This window comes from Fulmarus glacialis, unplaced genomic scaffold (genome assembly GCF_000690835.1).
Source record: "Fulmarus glacialis isolate BGI_N327 unplaced genomic scaffold, ASM69083v1 scaffold34285, whole genome shotgun sequence".
Classification (NCBI taxonomy): domain Eukaryota; kingdom Metazoa; phylum Chordata; class Aves; order Procellariiformes; family Procellariidae; genus Fulmarus; species Fulmarus glacialis.
The window spans coordinates 24,282-44,717 of record NW_009211781.1 but is presented as its reverse complement, the minus strand read 5'-3'; the positions used below and the strand labels follow the sequence as shown (position 1 = coordinate 44,717).

General features: G+C 36.9%; 1 protein-coding gene across 1 annotated transcript in view; it reads left to right on the top strand.

Moving 5' to 3' along the window:
- Positions 1–1,027: 1,027 nt before the first annotated feature.
- The window catches only part of ULK2 (unc-51 like autophagy activating kinase 2), a 37,843-nt gene continuing 18,434 nt past the window's right edge, over positions 1,028–20,436 (top strand). Inside the window, exons 1-9 of the mRNA XM_009577665.1 lie at positions 1,028–1,120; positions 2,379–2,420; positions 11,772–11,804; positions 12,170–12,206; positions 13,746–13,919; positions 15,032–15,105; positions 16,116–16,217; positions 16,573–16,631; positions 16,923–17,005. Coding sequence (XP_009575960.1) covers positions 11,775–11,804; positions 12,170–12,206; positions 13,746–13,919; positions 15,032–15,105; positions 16,116–16,217; positions 16,573–16,631; positions 16,923–17,005 — 559 coding nt within the window. The 5' untranslated portion in view covers positions 1,028–1,120; positions 2,379–2,420; positions 11,772–11,774. The remainder of the gene's footprint in view (positions 1,121–2,378; positions 2,421–11,771; positions 11,805–12,169; positions 12,207–13,745; positions 13,920–15,031; positions 15,106–16,115; positions 16,218–16,572; positions 16,632–16,922; positions 17,006–20,436) is intronic.

Genomic DNA, 20,436 nt, shown 5'->3' with positions numbered 1-20,436 from the left:
TGCAGCCGGCGGTGGCCCGAGAGCCGAGCAGACAGCGCCCGGCCTCCACAAACCCTTTTTTTTTTTCCCCTCCCTTAAAAAATCAACAACCTATCTGCGTTCCCACCTCTCCTCTCTGTTGTTTGGTAGCTCCCTAGCATAACGGCGAGTGGAGAGTTGCAGCTGTATGGGAGGCTGAGCCCTTTGTTTGTCAGGAGGGTCATGTTTATCTCGCTGGATAACGAGGGATCTAATGGAAAATTGTCTCCTTTGGGATTGGCTGAAGATTTCTTAAATTCAGAGGTGTCTGGTTTCCTGGCATGGCTTGCTAATCACCACCGATATTCATAGTTATGTTTTCTTGATTCTGTGAGAGTTTATTCTGGTGTTGGTGTCTAAAGTGCTCAGCTTTCCAGGAGACAACTGTTCAGATTTATCCTTTTGGATCATTAGAGTAGTCCCTATGCTACCCTAATGCTCGCCTCCAAGACAGGCACAGTGCAGTGATTTTTTGGGTTAAAAAAAAAAAAAGGGGGGAGAAAGGAAAACACAAACCTTAAAGGCCAATGGAGATGTTTCCACTGTACAAATAAATAGGCAATTTATTTTTAGATAATACATAAATAGACAGTATATAAGTTTACTTACAGATGTTTTCTTGTGCAATTTTTAGCTGTAGAGCGTAAGAAGGCTGAAAATGGGAAGTCCTTAAAGGAGAGTAAAAGTAACTTGATCATTGAGAGAGGACTAAAAAGCAGATGCATGGCATCGCTACCAAGAAATAAATGGGATATGATTACTTACTTCTTTTTTTTTTAAATGCTTTTGAATCCATTAAAATGCAGTGTAGCTGCAGCTGGATTTTAATAGCTGTCTGAGCTATTGTGGAGTGAGATAGTTCTTGATGGTGTCGTGTGATGTAGTAATCACTGGTGGGTAGAGTAGGGGTGGTCTTGCAACTTTTTCTCCAGTGCTTTACTAGCTAGTTGTTAGTGGATAAAGTTTTAAAAAAATATAAAACTGACAATACTTTTTTGTTTGTTTCCAGAAAACTGATTGGGAAGTAGCCATAAAGAGTATTAACAAAAAGAACTTGTCAAAGTCACAAATCCTACTTGGAAAAGAAATAAAAATCTTAAAGGTATGTTAATTTGCAGTGATTTTTAAAGCTGCTTTACTTGAAAAGGAAAAGAGACTTTTGACCTAGTTCATTCCAGGTCATGGGTAGTATCACAGTAATTGCTATTCTGCCTTTTGTTTCTTTGTTAGTTCCAGAAGAAATCCAGAACTAAAAAGACCAAGAAAAAAAAAACCAACAATACTTTTTTAGTTCTGGAAATGGTCTCAGAACAGGTTATGGGCATGCTTTTGTAGTTAAAAGTTGTTGTAGAACCAGTCTCTGCGCTTTGCTTATTGCACATACAGAAAACTTTGTCCTTCAGGATGGCTAATGTGGCACCTTTCCAAGCAGTGCATACAACAAAAGTCATAGCTGAGGGTAAAACATGAGTCTTTAATATTTCTTCATCTTCTTTGCTCAAAGATGCCTTGAAAGCTAAAATCAGCATGCTGAATTTGATTCCTGAAGCAGTCTTCCTACTTCTGAGTTGTGTTAATTGACTTAAAATGTGTAGTGTGGCTCTAATGAAGGAAATAAAACAGAGTATCATTTAGTTTTTCAATGCTGTTTTACGGAAATGTCTCCTTGGATGGTCTTTTAGCATTCTCTGCTCTCTGAACTTCTCCACATCTCAGTTTACGTAGCTTTTCAGGAACAATTAATGCTGCTTTCTTTCCATGTTTCCAAGCTTCTTGAGATACATCACTATTTTATATAGTAATATATACATATTATATTCTAGTATATTTATTATATACCAGAAATTGTAGTGTTGGGTATATTAGTGTGCTGCAAGTACTTAGCAAAGACAGATGCTTTTTTGAGCAGTTAAAAATAACTGCATGAGCTGTCCTGTGAGTTTTATTTGGTGTTATTTGGTTTGATTTCCATTTTTATTGTGAAACGGTAAGGTTGACTTGAAAATAGTGTAGTTGGTTACTTCACTAAGCAAGAAATTGTGTTAGACTATAAAAGTAAATTTAGTCAGTTTTCAGTACTCATTAAAGGATCTGGTGCTGTAGTACTTTCTGTAACAAGACATAGAAAATAAATTCTGGAACCAAATGTTTTTATGACCTCTGGAGATATTGCCTAATTTCCTATTCTTGTAAATATTGTCTAAATAGCTGGGATTTCTTCCAAATTCCATCAAATGGTCTAAAAAAGATACTACCTTTCTTTGTTAAGTTTGGTTCTCTTTGATTATCACCTGGCATGTTAAATTTAAAATAATAACAGCAACAGGCTATTTCTGTAATACAGCTATTTTGTTTTACAGGAACTTCAGCATGAGAACATTGTAGCTCTCTATGATGTCCAGGTAAAATATATTTTGATGCCTTTTTCTTGATTGAAATTTATTTATGAAAATATAATGCATATATATGTATACCGAGTAGAAAATCTTGAATGGCCATATATTTTGTTGCTATAATCAGTCTGGTATTTAGAAAAAGAGATCCAGTTCCCTAGCAGTGGCAGGGGAGTTCTCTCACCTTCAACACACTATGCACTTATTTTGTATTGGCTCTTTTTAAAAAGCAGGATGCACAGTTGGGATAGAAAGCTGTGAGGAATATGGTTTACTTGCAGGCAGCAGGGGCAAGTGGCAGCCCGAGAACCTCTGCAGAGGCTGTTTGTGTAGTCTGGTCCTGTCTCCAGAGAAAAAGCATCAGCTGGCTGGGCTGGGAGCTCTGTCGATAGCAGTAACTATTCCCCTGAATCAGCCTTGTTGCCTTGGCCCTATAATTTGATTGGAAAGTGGGTGTTTGTGGATAACGGCTGAATACACCTGAAGGAAAATGTGCTAGTAGGAGTTGATCTGAATGGATGAAGCAAGTGACATTAAGAAGTCAACGTAACTTAAAATACTCTGTTGTAGAAAAGGAGCAGCATCTTTGAGGTCTCTGTAACAAAGAAATGTATTCTATAGCCCTGTGTCAACGGTGAGGAAGAACTGAAGGAAGTAGATGATGATGATCACACACGTATATATTCTTGTTGCCTGTGTTCAAAAGGATAGGATAAAGTATAAAAGCCAAGCAGACGTTTGGATCTTTTCAAGTAGGAGAAATAAGTATTAAATTGCTTCAAATAGTCTTCCTCTTTTTATTCCCAGGATTCTGCCTGATAAGGGGAAGGAATTATTTTTCTAGCCTATCTAGAGTAGTGTATTCTACTTAGTAGGAAGTACATTTTTTGTCTCCTAAGGCCTGCAAGTGTCGAGTAAAGCTAAATATTATGTGATGTAGGTTATGCAGCCATTTGTTCTGCTTGAATAAGAACTATACATTTATCTCCTGGGCTTAATTCTAATCTTAAATACAGCATTACATTTATGAAAAAATTATTAAGAACCACCCTTGGGGCATTGCGTAGTTAAAACAACGCAGAATAGACATTTTGACGTTCTTCCAACGCATTCTGTCCTTACACGTTTGCATCCTAAAAGGTTTTCAGCTTACATGAAGGTGTGTATCTGTGCAGCTATAGAAATCTGTGTTCACAGGATATACGCTAGGCAGGCTCAGGTTTTATTGTGTGTACAGGACGTACTAACTTCTGTTGACTTTTGGTACAGAGTGATGGTGTTCATGTAGTAACAGACTATGCATCAAAACTTCCCATTTGGATGTATAGACTCTCTCCCTCCTGGGTCTTGACTTCAGAACTCTGCATTTTGAATGATACTAGCTGCTCTGAGAGGGAAAGTATAGTCTCTTTTGCTTCTTGAAGAGACCAGGCTTTCCTGAGTATGGCTAAGTGGAAATAATCTCTCAGCATCCTAAATTTAGTATATCGAGACATCTTGAAAGAAACTGGAATTGTTGACTGAGGGCGTTGGTGTGTGAGTAAGCAGCTGAATTTCAGATTTATCATTTACAGTTGTTTATATGTGAAGATTACTTACTAAGCTTTGCAGCTCAACCTGAGGGTAGTTGACTAGATATGTATTTTGATGATTTAACATTGTGTATCTTCTAAGCCTTGGAGAGGCTTTTGCTTCTTTTGATTTATGCACAGAACATCCACAAGGGAAGAGAGGACAGAGCCATACACTTGTCTATGGTTTCTTTACCTAAAGGTTATTTAAAAACGTAACTTTTATGCTTTTCTGTTCTGCCACAGGAAAGGGTGCCCTTAGAGTGACAGGACTTCTTGAATGATCAGTCCTGTATTCTCCATTTGAGAAGGGGGTGTTCCTGCTTGTCACTGACTATTGCATTTAAATAATATGAACAGTTAAAGCAAAAAGAAGGGAAAACCTGTGTCTCATACCTTGGATATATTTCAAATACATTCATGGGAAACATAAAGCTTGGCACTATGATGCTACTTCTATAGAAGAAATTGTTTTGCAAAATACGGTCTAAAGAATGTGACACTTGCACAAATAAGCTTTTCCCTTTCTGCACAGGGCTATGTTTGTGAAATATTATACATCATTAACTTGTGTGATTACATTAATTTATAACCCAGCAAGAACGAACACTATGCAAGGCATTCACATGTCTAGTAGGCTGTTACACCTACTAATTTTCTTTAGCATTTCATGTTCCAGCATGTACTGCCCTTTTTGTTTGCCATAGTATTGTGAACATAGTGATATAGTACTGCAGATAAGACTTTAGGATTTCAAGCAATTTTTAAGTTACAGAAGCTATTTTTTTTTTCCTCAGTGCTGGAGCCAGTGGAGTCTGCGTCACAGTAGGAACTTCTCAGTGTGACTGGGAGTCTGTTTTATTTTTATAGTTCTGTTGGTCTGAAGTTTTTCTTAACCTTAGACAGTTTGAAATAAGAAAATGCTCATGTTTCAGATGCACTGTTTGGCAGACCATTTAGCTGAATAATCCAAGAACTGATTGTTGTACCGAGTTTTCAGATAGAAAAGATGGTGTGCAATGTAAGTAGCAAAACTAAGTGAAAAAAGTGTAAATTAATTGCAAGGAAGAATAAATATTTTTACACTTCATAATATTAAATGAAATTATTTGTACTTAATGGCAGTACTTTGAGATTAAAGCTGTATCCCTGCATAGCAATTTGGAATATATCTTTTACTAAGTTTGAGAATGAAAGGGTAGTTATTATTTTACATCTTGCAAAAGGCTTCATTTGGAATTGTTTTCACAGGAGGTAGTTGGATTCCTTCTCTTTCATCTCTGCTCATTTATGGTTGTGTTCCTGTTGCATGATCTGTGACCGGTCACACAAGTCAGTGTAATAAAGATACATACACCACTAAGGTTTTAATTAGATTCAAAGAGAACTTGTGAGCCATTCTGCTGATAGCATATGAACATTTTAAAACCTTCTACATTGCTGTTGCTTCAGCTACTATGAACACCATTTTGATATGTTAATTAGTATGTATAGGGTCCACTGAGTTAAATTACTAGAAATGCCCATTCATCTGGAGACGCACCCGAATGAATTGGTGTGCCGTTAATGTTGTATGTGCATTGGTCGGCATAAAAATCGTTTGTTCTGGTGCCAGCACGATAATTGCCCTTGATTTCTCTAAGGTGGTTACATGCAACCCTGGCAGGTTTGATCTGCAGTTAAGCATTTTATGTAAGCAGAGCATACCGTTGTTGTTTGTGCCATCTCAGGAGGCTGGGGATCTGCACACACCAGGGTGTGGAGACCAGTGGTTCTAAGACTGAAGGCATTTGTGGGGGTACTTAAATATTAACTCTCCATCTATGAGAGGCAAATGTTTTGCAGTAGTAGGGCTCTGAAAAATAAGCATGCGCAGCTCACATCTAAATGTGAAATTAATTTTTCACGAAGTGAAATGCTTAAAAAAACCCTGAGAATATAATAGATGTATAGCAAGACATAACCTGCTGAGACATTTTTTACTTATCTTCTTGGGCAAGAGTTTGGTGTTCCTTCTTTCAAGAATAAAAAAACTCTTGAATCTCTAAAATGGTATAAAAATGCAGCTCTTTTCCCATGGTCTTGCTATGGGATGTCACTCATCCTGCAAAAGAAGATCAGACAGTCTTGGATCATGTTAATTGGGGAAATGGAGCCCACTGTTTCTCAAAAGCAAAAGGAGTCTAAAATAACCTCTAACTCACCAGCATGAAGTACATTGAGGTCCTTGGATAAAGTATTATACTGAAGTATGAAGGTATCAGTAAGTTATTTGGAATGTGCTATATTTAGGACATGAATTTACAGTTTTGTGCAGTTCATGATCCCAAGTGTGTGCTGAGTAGAACTAATCTCTTACACAGTGCCAGACAGTGCCTGTTTTAGCAAATAATTTAATTCAAAACCTCTTTAGAATGTCAGCCGTCAGAATGAAAGCCTGTAATGTATCTTGGAGATAGTGTTTTAGAAGAATGAATTAATGTCTTCACTGTAAGGAGTCTAAAGTTTGCTATTTGAACAGTAGTTTAGGGAGAACTAATTTCTAGTGTGTTATTGGAGAAACAGTATCTGAACAGAAATTGTTTCCTGTCTTAGCTTGTTGGTACACAGCAGCCAAAATAACTGCAGCTGCTTCTGCTGCCCTTGAAAGCAGTGAAAGCTAGGGGGAACAAAGCCAGTGGTCCTTCTGGCACCTACACCTCAGCCTTGACTTATACACAGGTGCCCATGAGTTCTTACTAGGGATGCTTATGGAAGGAACCATGTTTTAGCTCGTTGTTTTACCAGTGGGAATTAAATATTGCTGTTTGGTTTACCCAGGGACTCCAGTTGGTCTGGTAGTATTGCATATATTTCTTGAGGCGGTTGCTTCAAGCATTCTGGTGTGTGCTCTTGATCTTGGTGTCTCACATCTTTGATTGCCTCCATACTCTCATCATAGCTGTTTCTGAACTGTCGTCTTTCGAATGAGGACGTCTCAATATCTTTATTTTTTCCCTCAGCTCCGTGATTAAGGCCTTTGTGTTTGTCAGTGTCCATTCTCATTGTGTGTGGAAATAGTCATATGAAAACATGCCGTCCAGACAAGTTTTCAGATAAAAAGAAAAATCCTGCCCTGTAGAAATTGTAAAGGTTTTGAAATACTACCTGGCAGATGACGTTAACTGGAAGGTTGGTTACGACAATATTGGACTGCAAGGAATAACGCCAGTGTAGGTGTTGAAGGTTAGGGACAACCAGTTAGAATTTGTTTTGGCCCACAGAACGAAAGAGTTGGAGTTACTACATAGTCCTTAGCTTACCTGCTGGGCCTAAATGCTATAATTTGTATTTCAAAACAGTTTCAGAAGATCTTCAAGTATGCACACATGTTAAATGTTTGGTGTGCTGTGAACAGTTTTGCCTTTTCTTTGTGTTGTGCAGCAGGCCAGTCTCTTTCCTTACCTCCCATATATATTAGTTAAGTTCATAACAGTACATAACATTTCAAATAACAGAAAATGAGTGATACGGCTATTGTGGTACATTTCTCCATGGCTGATTGCTCTTTTATGTGAATAATTGGCAGCATGCACGCTATTTGAATCCTGCAGGCGCATGTCAACTGACGTTTAGGCTGAGACTTAACATTTAGTCAGAACTAACAAAATGTTCAGTCCTTTAGATGTGATAGGAGCTGAACATGTTAGAAGCTGCTGCTGTGGTGCACTCACAAAGCAAAAACAAGAGTATCTGTAATACAGTAAGAAACAGCCTTAAAAAGATCCGGACCAGTCCTTTTTCACTAAATCATTAGAACATTTTCCAAATGTATTTAATGCTCAGAAAAAATGAGGAGTATTTTCCTGGCCAAAAAATTAAAGCAAATATAGCACAAATTAACGTATCAGAAAATTAATCAGATAATAGCAGTGCACAAGCTGTCAGGTTAACTCTTATGCTCTTGGGAGTCCAATCATAAACTGCAGCTAAATAGAATATATAAACTTGGAGCAAAAACGTAGTAACTATTTCTTTGCCACAGTTTCTGCTTTGGCAGCTCTCTAAGAGCTCCTTGCAGACTTTCAGCTTGTTCTAAAGGAGGACTTCCTAACCAAAAAGAAATCTAGGGTATGTTTCTGGCAATACACTAGAGTTCTAGCAACAGCTGTCAGAAGTGACCATGGATGTTTTGACTTCTTTTTCAATTAATATCTTTTAAATGGAACTACCGTGCTGAGTCTGTGATTTGGGTTGGAACTTCACATCCCCTGAGACAACTGTTGGAAGTCTGGGATTAAAACACAGCAAGTTTTGGCAAATATGTTGCTTCTTAACCTCTTTCTAGTAGGTTTATCTGTTAGCTTTCAGAATTGTAAAATGGTTTCCTATTAACCTTTGCTATCTTCTACTTCAATTTGCAAGTAAAACCTAGATTCAGAATAAGAAGGCTTTTGTCAAGAAAATTTTAAGCAACAAAGCAAGGCATGCTGGGCAAAACTGTTCTGTAATTGTTGCAACACAACGCATATTTGTTTTGCTTGATTATTTTTCTAGGTAGAAGTGTAGGCCAGAACATCTCCAGCTGCAGTAATTTTATGATCTGTATGTCAATGTAAATTTTTGAAAGCTTCTGTTTCAAGAAGCAGTTTAAAATAGCTTGCTCGATCAGCTTTATTCCTGAATGTTAGTAAACCAGCATGTTTCAGATCTAATCTTTTCCTTTTTGAGCACTTTGCTCTGCTTAGCAAGTCAACAGAAATCACTAGTCTAGTGAATGATTATAGAGATGGCTTTATTTTTCAGCAAAATAATTTAGAAGGGAAAAATGAGTCTACAGAATTGACTTGTGTTTTCTGAATGTATTCCCAAAACGGAGATCACATTCCCAGTCAGTCTGGCCAAGAACTGTAATGCAAAATGTGAGCAACTGTGAAGGGATGAACAACTTCAGCTGTTTTGAAGTAAAGCTTGCATTGGTGGGATATTGAAAAGTGTTTGGTTATGAGTTAAAGTGGGGATGAGATGCAGCTGGGGGGCTTGGTACCAGTACTGTGCAAAATATGACTGTGTAATAAGAATTAGATACGACTTTTGACCAGTCTGGGAAAAACTCTTTGTGAAACCTCTAATGTGTTCTGCTGATTTAATGAAAAAGGATTATCCAACCTACAATAAGGAAACACACTCTACTTCTTACTATGACTTTAACCCAGTGACTTTTTTGATTATTATTAATCAAGAATATCAGTCAAAAAAAGATGAGTAATGCTATTTGAGGGAAATCTAGTGTCATCTGTAGGAATGACTTTCCTTAAACAGGTGAGGGCTAGTACAACAGGACAAATCATCAGCTTGGTGTTTCTGAAGGGGGCAGTTTCATTTGAAAGGACTTTGTTTCCAAGGGAATCCAGAAAACACATTCTCTTAGTTCTGTGATGAATAAATGTCTTGTCATGAGCTGAGCATTACATACTGCCATAAGCTGCTGTTTTTGTACAGAGTGTGTAGTGTAGGGGAGTGGAGCACTGACGCTGTGGAACATCTATTTCTGATTCATGGGATTGCTATGTTCGGGTGGAAATCCACGAGTTGAGCTTCTTTCTTGTCATTGGAGAATGGACGGTTTCCATGCTTCTTAGCTGTGTTATTCTTTTACACAACACAGTCGTCCTTTGAGTGAAGTGATCCTCAGTTGGCAGAATTTTCAGTTTGATAAACTGGGATCTCAGTGTTGCTGTTTGGCATCCTTGGGGTTCCTGAAAGAAAGTGAGTTTCTGTCTTGGAAGATGATGTTGTAAAGGAACAATGTAGAAAGAAACATTTATCATTATGTATTTTCAGTAATTTACAGAGCAAGTAATTATCTTTTTTTGCTTTAATATATGCACTTAGGTTTTGAGGCATTTATAGTATTGCAAATTATGGTTCATGTTGATAACAGCTGTTACAGAAACATTGAACAATTCAGACTTCCTGAAATGTGATCTACTGCTGCTTTAATATTCTATATTAGTTGGAGTTTGCCTTTCATTCCCAAAGATTTGACTAATGTTCCTAGAAACTTGCTTTCTTTGAAACTAGTTTCCAAATGTAAACAAATCTGTAATGTGCTTGATGTTCTGAGCTGGAAAGAACCTCAAATTCATTTCTGTAACACAGACAAGGGTGGCTAAACGAAATGCTTCCAGAAGGTGAAGCAGCCTAATACAGTCTTGAATTAACCTTTAAAACATCCGGTTCATCTTGAACTGTACTTACTACAGTTATCTGCAATGGATATCTATATTTGTGACGGATTGGTAGAAATCAGCTTTAATGGGTTGTACCATCCATGTGCTCTGTGCTCTGGTATTTAGGGTAGTTGGTTTCCCTAGCCTGGGCCCATGAGCCCATTTTTACTTTATTTTTCTTTTTAAAGCTTCCTAGCCTGACCTATTAGCGAGCCCTTGAAAATGGCACTCCTGTGGTAGTTCTTGCCAGTATGGTCAAATTGAACATGTGCTGAAGTTTTAATGCAAGCACTGAGAAAGGCAGCTAAGTTCACAGCTTTTGTTTTGCCATGCAATGTCCCTTTTGACTTTTTTTTTGACACTAGTTAGCAGAATACACTCAGACCCTCCACAGTTCCACTTCCAACTGGGGCATATGCCTGGCGTTGTCTGGTATGCCATCTCGCTCTTTTCCTTCAACTGTCTTAAAAACATATTTTCTCACAAGCTGTCAACCTTTGTTTAAGTTTATTTTTAAAGTGAAAGGGACGTAACATACTATGTAACTAAAAACATCATCCTGTTTATTGTATACTTGCCTTATGTTTCCTTCTAGTTCTCTTTGTGTTCTTTCCTTTCAGTCTTCCTCAATCAGCTCAGAGGGAATGAATATTCTTGTTACAGTTGGGTTTAAACACAGACATTTTTACTGCATTTTTGTGGAGTGTGTAGATAATTTACAGTAGAAGTTAGCTAATCTGTCTTTCAGTAACTCTTGCCCAGTTACAAGAGAGGGAATTCAGGTTGCAAATAGGTCAAAGGAGGTGAGTGCTTTGGAAAATCTCAATAGGACTGCCATAGCAAATCACACCTTTGCCGTAAGGCATTTAGGTCCATGGCAGGGACGTGCTTCTGCCAGTGACTCGCTGAGGGAGATACTTTATGGAAGTATGCATGATTCCTGCATTAATTATCCTACAAAATAGCATTTGGGAATCAGTTTATTCCAGACAGTTAACTGCTCTGTGATTTCTGACTGACCTTCGGCTTGTCAGATAGCAGAACCAAACCTTGTTCTACCCAGAAGCGGGAACATAACTTTGGAATTCCTCCTTAGAAAACTGGTTGTCATAGCCAAATTGTCTTGCTTACAGTTTGTAATTCTGTCCAGTATATTTGCGACTAAATATTACTGCCCCGCTAGTGACCGATTTCAGTCATGTCTGATAGCAAAAGTTTATTTATTTGTAAGAGCTCTTACTATAGAGGTTGTGTTGATAGGGCACTCCAAGGCAGTTGAAAGCTAAGGCAGTGACATATAGTGAAAACTGGTGTTACTTACTGTAGAATGCTCTTTCAAACAATAGCTTTAGTCTTCAGGATATTGCCTCGTGATTTTTTTGCATATACTAATGCTTTTGAAAATGTAAAATATTTGATGGTGGGGAATGTACATATTTGCTATCCTCTAAAACAATGACTTTAACATAAGGTGTCTCAGTTGACTGAAAAATCTCATGTTACACTTGGTTAATGCAGGTACTGAAGGCTTTATCTTGTCACATTCTTAAATGGGATTTGTTCTCCTTCTCTTTTAGGAAATGCCCAATTCTGTCTTTTTGGTAATGGAGGTATGTGTTAATATATGTTTCTTTCTGGCTGATTTTAAAGATTAATTTTAGACAAAACTCCTTCTTTGCACAGCTGTAAAATAACCATGACTTGTTAAAGCAAGCAATTCTGAAAACTAGATTATTAATTTGCTACTAAATTTATCAGCAGTTTGTCCCATAAATTATTCAGTTCCATTTTATGATACTGTAAGTATTGATGAAGTGTTACACCTCAAATTATTAATTACAAGTAATTGACAAAACAATTTTAAGGCAAACAGCTGGAAAGGCTCTTCTAATTGTCATGAAATGATTACAGAGCAAAAATTATATAGCAAGTATTTCGGTGCTTGTGTTTTGAATAAACTGTTTCTTTTTAACAGTACTGCAATGGTGGGGATTTGGCAGATTACTTACAAGGTAATTGATTACTGTATTTCCCTATTAGGAAGCTATTGCATTACATGTTTATATTCTGTATTCCTGTAATCCATTGGTGTTTCTCTGAGATTTTTTTGCTTGTGGTTTAAATATTTTTCTGTTCATGGAATGTCTGTAATTCCACAATGCATGTTCACTCTGGTGTGATTTTAGAGTATGCTCTTTATAAGAGTAATTGAATTCACCAGGAATCCACTTACTGTTGTATTCTGTCTCCAGTCAAGGTCAGCAGCAGAGTGCTGTTTGTTGTGTGTTTGTATGCCACCCTGGGAACTTGAAAACTAAATTTTGAAGCTGCAGGAAGACATAAGGTTTTTGCATTTGTTTAAAAATATTTCCCAGTGTTTTTAAATGCCACTCATAATTGAAAATAAAACCCACAAAGTAGCAGTGAAGGCGAATAAAATAATGCACAGACAGAAAATGCTTTTTGCTACCGCTTTCAAAACTGCTTTCACTGCTTTCAAAAAGTTGAATGTAACATTCCCTTATTTGTAAATGAGGGAGAAGATGTAGCTAACCATAAGTAGCATGCTGAAAAAAGTGTGGTTTTCTATTTCTAAAGTCGTATTTTGGGGGCTGCTCTGAGTGTTTTGATTCCACCTGCTTTCTTTTCCAAGATATGAACTTAAAAATACTGAATTACGTATATAATAATGCTTTCTACAAAGAGGCAGTTCTGGTTTAGGAGAGATTATACCCTTCAACATGGCTCTGCCCAAAGTGAAGACAGAAGTTACAGAGTCATGACAAATGGATTCTTATTACAAAAAAAATTTTGAGCAGAGATGTTAATCTTCATATTTTTCTTGATGAAAATATTCTTCTACTTGCCTTTGTATCTCAGTATGTTGAAGGAATCTTTTTGTGAACAGCTATTGTTATGTTAACTGTGTATATTAAAAGCCTAATTCGCTTCCCATTAAAACCCTTGGAAAAACTCATGCAGTATAATCCAGCTCCTGCATTCAGCACTTTTTCAGACTGCAGAATGAGATAATACTTTCTGAAGAGACTTTCAAAAGTACATCTTTTTTTTTCCCTTCAAAATAAATTTTATCATGGATGAAGTTTTTGAGCAGAGTGGTTATATGCATCCCCATAATAATTTGTTCAAAGAACAGGTTGAACTGCTTCAGGTTGTAACATAATTGTAGATACATTTAATGTTCTAAACTGTGAAGTTCTTTTATTTTCTTGGCTCCTTTGCCTTTTTAGCAAGTTTAGGATTTAATGGTGACGGAGAAGTTTTACAATTATTTTGCTATCAAGTTGAATAAACTACTGTAAAACCAGATAATTCAGAATACTGTAGCTAGTGTAAAACTATGGAGATGTATATGTTGTTGAGAGTATATACATTTGTAGAAAAATACTGGAGATTGGATTGTTCTGAATGTAATTCACTATGATCTGATTGTCTTCATTGTTTTCACAGTTGATCACTGTGAAGTTTATTGCTTTTTGCCCAAGGATAACATCTATTTTCTCATCTGCTAATGTGTATATTATTTCCAGCTAAAGGAACTCTTAGTGAAGATACCATCCGAGTGTTCCTCCAGCAGATTGCAGCAGCTATGCGTATTCTGCACAGTAAAGGAATCATTCATAGGGATCTTAAACCACAGAATATTTTGTTGTCTTATGCCAGTCGTAGGAAGTCAAGTGTCAGTGGCATACGCATCAAAATAGGTAAATCTGCTTTTCTCTGATCTAAAGGTAAATTATCACTGTTGGTTTGTTTCCCTACTCAGAAGTGTCTTTGTAGTTAAAGCACAGAGGGTATACTGGATATGGTGTGTATTAAATTGATGCAAATCAGACAGTAAGTCTAGAACGATGAGCTTTATGCTGTAATGCAGATTCTCAGTATAAAAAAGCTTGAGTCATAAAGACCTTTTTGATTAAATCTGCAGGGAAAAGAAACCTATTTAGCTGATGTTTCTAGTATTAAACTATTTTAATTAGACATAAATCTGTAACCTTTGAAAATTTGAGTAGCCGTTAGCCCATTTCAAAACTGTGCACGTGAGACTCCAGTCGCAGTTCCAGCTGGGTTTTTTTTGTGGTAGACCCTCCTAAGTCTTATTTGAGAAATTTAGAAATGTAGGTTATGACCTATTTTTGGCAGAAAGAAGTTTGGCATTGTAACTGGGGAGAGATGTCGACTGTTCAGGATACTAGCAAACTCCTCTTCAGAGGACACTTCAGGAGTTTTAATCTTTCATTGTTGTCTCTTAAGTGTCCATTTAAAAATACCTTGTTTTTAACAAGTTTCTTTTCTACGCTTTTGCTCAACCAAAATCTGAGATCTGTTCCAACTCACTCCATCCTCTGAACAGCACAGAGGAGACAAAACTTCTTCTCTTGCTGTCCTTACTTGATAGTTTCAGATACTTTTGCCTACATGGAAAATTTGGGCATCTGAAACTTGATTTCTTAAACTTCTACCTGATGTGATTGCACTGAAGCAGATTGTATATTCATCGCTCTTAATGAACCATTTATATTTAGCCACTGACTTTACGCCAGACAGCATGCTCTGCAGCTGGGGAGATGGCTGAGCAGCAGTTTGTCCAAATGATGCCACTGCTGTTTCTTGGCTTGCTATTTGGAAGATAATACATTATTCTTTCAGTGTAACATAGATTTTACTATTCCATGAAGTTGGCTATGTATTATACCTGTCTTTTTTTCTCTAACTGGTAATAGTAGCAGATTTCAATAAGAGACAGATCATTTCTAGACTTTAAAAATTTGAAAATTATCTTTCTTTTCATTGACGAATGTGTTTCTTTACATAGCTGACTTTGGTTTTGCTCGTTATCTGCATAGCAACATGATGGCTGCAACTCTGTGTGGTTCCCCTATGTATATGGTGAGTGACAGTATATTTCAGATTATGTTGCTTATCTCGAACATTCTCCTATCAGAACAAAATAATTTACTGCTTGCAGATTGGCAAATGTCTATTGTTGCTTCAGAAGTATTAGGGTCAGCATGCAGATCACCTTTCCATAGTTTTACTAGCTCCTTTTTGTCTTGTGATTTGGAGATCGCGACTTAAAATCAGAGAGACATTGAACATTTCTTAGCGCTGTGGGAAGGAAAAAATTTTACAGAATTAAAGGGCAATACATCTTAGCATTAATTTTTTGGCAAAGTACTTTCATTCCCTCTTATATACTTTTTTTTTCCCCCCCTGAAATAGGACATTATCTCCTTCCCAGTTTCTAAGAAAATAAAAAGTGATCAAATATAGGCTAGAAGAGCTTTACACTAGTAGTTAAAAAACCTACCTGATGTTTTCATTCTAGTTATTTAATGTATTCTCTCACATGTGGGCTTTGGTTTATTTGGTTTTTTTTAAAAAAACAATTTGGAGTTAATTGCCGTTAATTTTTACAGTAAGTAGTGTGGTAGTCAATTGAGCATTGAACTGCCTGACTTTGGCACTACCGCTACCGTGTGGTATGGTCTTGGGAAAATCATTTTGCTTTCCCTTGTCTTGTTTTTGTATATGTAAAATGGCGATAATTATATTCCTTATGAAATGCTTGGTTATTTATCCACAAGGAGGACTGCATAAACCAAGTAAATAACCCTTACCTCATTCCCATACATGCTGATCGCTAGTTGCTTTCTTTAGAACATCCACATTTCTAGTTTTCTGTGGTTTTGAAACATAGCTTTCATTTTAGATAGTGTAATATAACTGTCAACTTTCAAGCCATGTGATGTAGATTAAAATGTTAATTTTGTCTTAAAATATTTACTCTTTACAATAAAGTGGTCTCTGTTAATACTGCTCTGGTAGAACTGTAGAATTCATATTGCTGTGACTTTGCTTTTTTGTTTTCCCTTCTGAAATTTTCCTGTTCTTTCCAGGCCCCTGAAGTGATTATGTCTCAACACTATGATGCTAAAGCAGACCTGTGGAGCATAGGAACTGTGATTTATCAGTGTCTTGTTGGAAAACCACCTTTTCAGGTAACACTTCATTTCCTTTTCCCTCTTTCTAGTTTCATGGAAATTCCTAGGGCTTTTCCTTCCAGTCATGAAAACAGAAGTAGGTAGTGATGTCTGAGTGTAGTGTCGATGCTTCAAAGGCCAGATCACTTAAGGATACCAAGGAGAATTTGCTTATACTTAGTCTTTGAGATCAGTGTGTTCAATCCAGAGGAAATACATAAGGATACTCAGTACTGACGTCACTGCTATACTTGGGGTTTTCTCCTTTAATGCCCGTATGCAAAAGCCTCCTTTTTGTGTATGTGTGCGTAAGTGCGAAAGCTATTTTCTCCATTAAACTGAGCTTTAATTAATGTACATTTTTATTTGACAGGCCAATAGTCCTCAAGATCTGAGAATGTTTTATGAAAAGAACAGGAATTTGATTCCTAGGTACGTCACCATGGCCTTTCCTGTCACTTACATTTGTTGATTGAACACTTTTTCATCTTTGGGAATGCCTGGGATTCATAAAAAATATTTGACGTTGCTATCTTGACAAGGACGTAGTATGATACAATGACTCATGTTGCATTTTGCCTTCATTGTACCTTGCTGAGTTGAAAGTGTCCTGTGCTAAGGCTATAGAGCATGTATAGTGAAGACTTACGGCAGAATGCTGACTTCCTGAAATTTAATGCATGCATGAAATTTATTGCATGTTTTACTTCCTCTTGTGTGCAGTATTCCTAGGGAAACATCAGCTTATCTGGCTGACCTGCTGCTGGGTTTGCTTCAGAGAAACCAAAAAGATAGAATGGACTTTGGTATGTAACTTTTCCTTTTGCTCGCTTGACTTTCCTTGTTAGTTGTATTCACGTGACCAGAATAACCATGTTGACCTTTTGTCTACAGCCAATTACATGAAAAGTGAAGTGTTTTTTTCTTCTCGGTTATCATAAAGGAGGCAGAATAGCCAAAAGAAATAATTAGATAACTACCGTCAGTCAGTATTAAATGATGCACATAAATTATGACTTTGTTGTTGAGTAGTGAAATGTAAATTAGTTTAGTTCTTTCAATTGTGGCCTTTTTTCCCCCACAGTGTTAACTGATGTACCTTAAATTTCATGTCACAATCTTATTTCTGTTACTTTAACTGGTGTTTTAGCTTCAGACTGGGAGTAGACATCTCTGATCTCCCTGTGGTGTTGGTTGCAGAAATGTAACAAAGTACTGGAAGAACCCACTTTGGAAGTAAAGTTGCTTTAAATGGTTTCCTCCCTGTTGCTTTCTCTTGCAGGCTGCAAATATCATAACAGTATTAATGGGGGTACAAACTGCATACATTTGATTTGACCTTGAAAGCTATATTTTATATATATATGTGTGTATATCTGAGGGCAATGAGAGATGCAATGTTACATCAAAATTGTCTATATTTGCAAAGATGAGCTCTTAGTATTGCGCTTAGATATTGCGAGCTGTAGAGACTTCTTTATTTTAATGAAATATTTTCACTGGGTGTTTTTAAGCCCAAAAATAGTAGAAACAACTGTTGTATCTCTGTATTTCATTAAATCCAAAAATTTTAAAATTTTTAAACTGTACAGTGACTGAAGTTCACATACTGTTAGATTACTGCAGTGTCTGTTTAGGACTGCATTTTGAGTTAGTTGGGAAGTTAAACCTAGTACAAACTAGATGGATACTCCCTTAACAAAAGTGAACTTGTTTGGCTCCAGTTTATTGCTGTGTTTGGCTTTTTCTCTTTAGCTGGAGATCTTTGGTTGCAGAACATTGTTCTAACTTCTTAAGGTTTCAAGGCCTCAAATCGGTACTATTGAATCATTCAGAATGGCTACAATTGTTGCCTCTTCAAAATTAGTCAGTAGAGTTTAGATTTGTGTGTGTTTTGTACTGGGTGGATTGTCTGTTACTCGCTTCAGTCTCAAAAAACCTTTTTGATGCTGGGGTTTTGGTTACTTATGACTGCCAAACTATGCTGCTTTTTTTTTTTTTTTTTTTAACGCAAACTCAGGCAGCATTTTTAAAAGCAGACCACTGAAAAGTTAAACCTTGATTAGTTCTTCTTAGCTGCATCTTGTATGTCATGTTATTCATGCTGGTTGTTTACATTTTATATCACTATTTGTTATTGCAGTTTTATCATAGCTCCCAGGAAATGTTAATCTTAAACTTTTAGTTAATTAAAGCTAACTTAGCTAAATACGTTTATCTTTTTATTATTATTTTATATCAATAGCAGTGTGCTTTATACTGGGATTTGTTTAGCAACAAGATAGGTGACCCATCAAGTTTAATCTATGGAATGGTGGGAAAGAGCCTAAACCTTAAAGTCTCTTCAGGCTCTTTGTAGATAAGACCCAGTTCTTTCCTCAGCATAAGCTATCAGCTCTTGTGATGCTGAGATCCTAGGGAGAGTTGCAACCAGAAGTCAGACATGCTCAGTTTTTGTTTCTGCTTATGAAACTTCACCATTGCTTTTTAGTTATGCGTGCAAGCTTGGTTTTGATGCAGTGCTGAAATACACAAATTGACTCATTCATCACATGTGGTCCTTGTGTATTTGTGATAAGACGACTATATTTGTTAGACCGTGGAGAGAGGAGGATTCAAAAGGCATTTCAGTTCTTTACTTGAAGCTCAAGACTCTCCTAGCTACATTTTTTTTTTCCTTTTCAATTCCTGCTATGTTTTGCTCCAAGAAATATCAAACTTTTTAATAATTGGAATTTAAAACATCCATCAGTACTGGCATAATTAAGGTGTTGCTCATCTGAGAACCAGGCATGGATTTTTGTGTGTAGACGTGACTGAAATAATTTGATTTAACTGCTCTACGTAAAAGCTTAAGTAGAAGTCAGATACAGAAAAAACTCATGATAATTGGGTAAGATGTCCCAGATGATAGTGACAGTATTCAAAGGTCGATTTATAAATCTGTATGTGTGTAGAAGAATTAATACGTCACAAACGTGGACTTTGAGTAATTGATTACACTTTGTACTCTGGGTGTGCTGATCCCTACAGTTTCTTCAAACATGGGAAATTCACTGTATCATTTGTGGTAGTGGGAGAATGCATTTGTGCTTAGAAAGAAAAATAGAAAGCAGAATGCTAGTGATGAAAGTCATGTTTTCCTTGGCTGAGCCACTTAACGGGCCTCAAAGGGGCTGCTCTGGAATGCGCTTAGCAAAGGGAGTGAAAGGGAGAGTGTATAACTGAGCCCAGTTGCCTGTTGTTAAAGTAAAAATAGCGTTGGAAATCTTGTTGATCTTCCAGCAATATAAAGTAGAACAGCAGGTGTTGTACAAAAGCTCAAGAACACCTGATCCTTGTGTTAGAGTTAATCATTACATCGTTCTTGCGTTATAGCTAGCCTCCCTTCCTTATCGGGTCATGGAAGAAAGTGTTGTTGAAGGAAGAGGAGATACTGCAGGCCTCAGATTCTTTCTCTTTTTTTTTTTTTTTTTCCTTGTTATTTGCTTAGGTCTGATGAACAGCATTGTTCTTCCTCAACTGTTAGAACATTAAAGTTCACAAAGCTCAGCAGCTAGCTTCTACCAACCCTCAATTTCCCCTAACTAGCTGAAGGTTTCTTCTTGTAAACTGCTAGCCAACTGGTTATGCTAAGTCAGTTAAATGCACCTCAGCATATCCATTTACAACAAAAGCAAAGCGTTTCTATTGTAACAGTAACAAGTTAACTGAGGAAATTGTTAAAGAAATTGTGTTTCATTCTGCTTTAAACTGTGAACCGGCTGCACGGGTCATGTTCTGCTGTTGGGAAGTGGGAAGGAGAATGGCTGCTGCTCTGTGTTGTAATTTTTGGCCACCTAAGGAGTAGCATTAATGGGTTCAAAAATAAGCATCAGTCTTTGGGAAAGGCAGAAGTGAAAATACTTTCAGTGTTTGATGTGAGAGATGCTCATCATTTTGAAGAGCAAATTAAAACTGAATTAGTACCATATTGAACATAGAGAACATAATTTCATGAGGAGTATAGGAAGGTGTACATGATCCTTCAGTCCAGTCATAAAATGTCCTCCAGTAATTCAGTCTGATTTGCCTTGCTGGCTGTTGTTTGAAGTTATTCAACTGATTTTTGTTTCCTTTCCAAATGCTATAGCAACATATAACATAGAAGGCTTTAATCTTTTATAAGCTCTTCACCCTCTGGCTCTGAAATGCTGATTCTGGAAAGGCAACCATTTATCACCATCTGCAATATAAC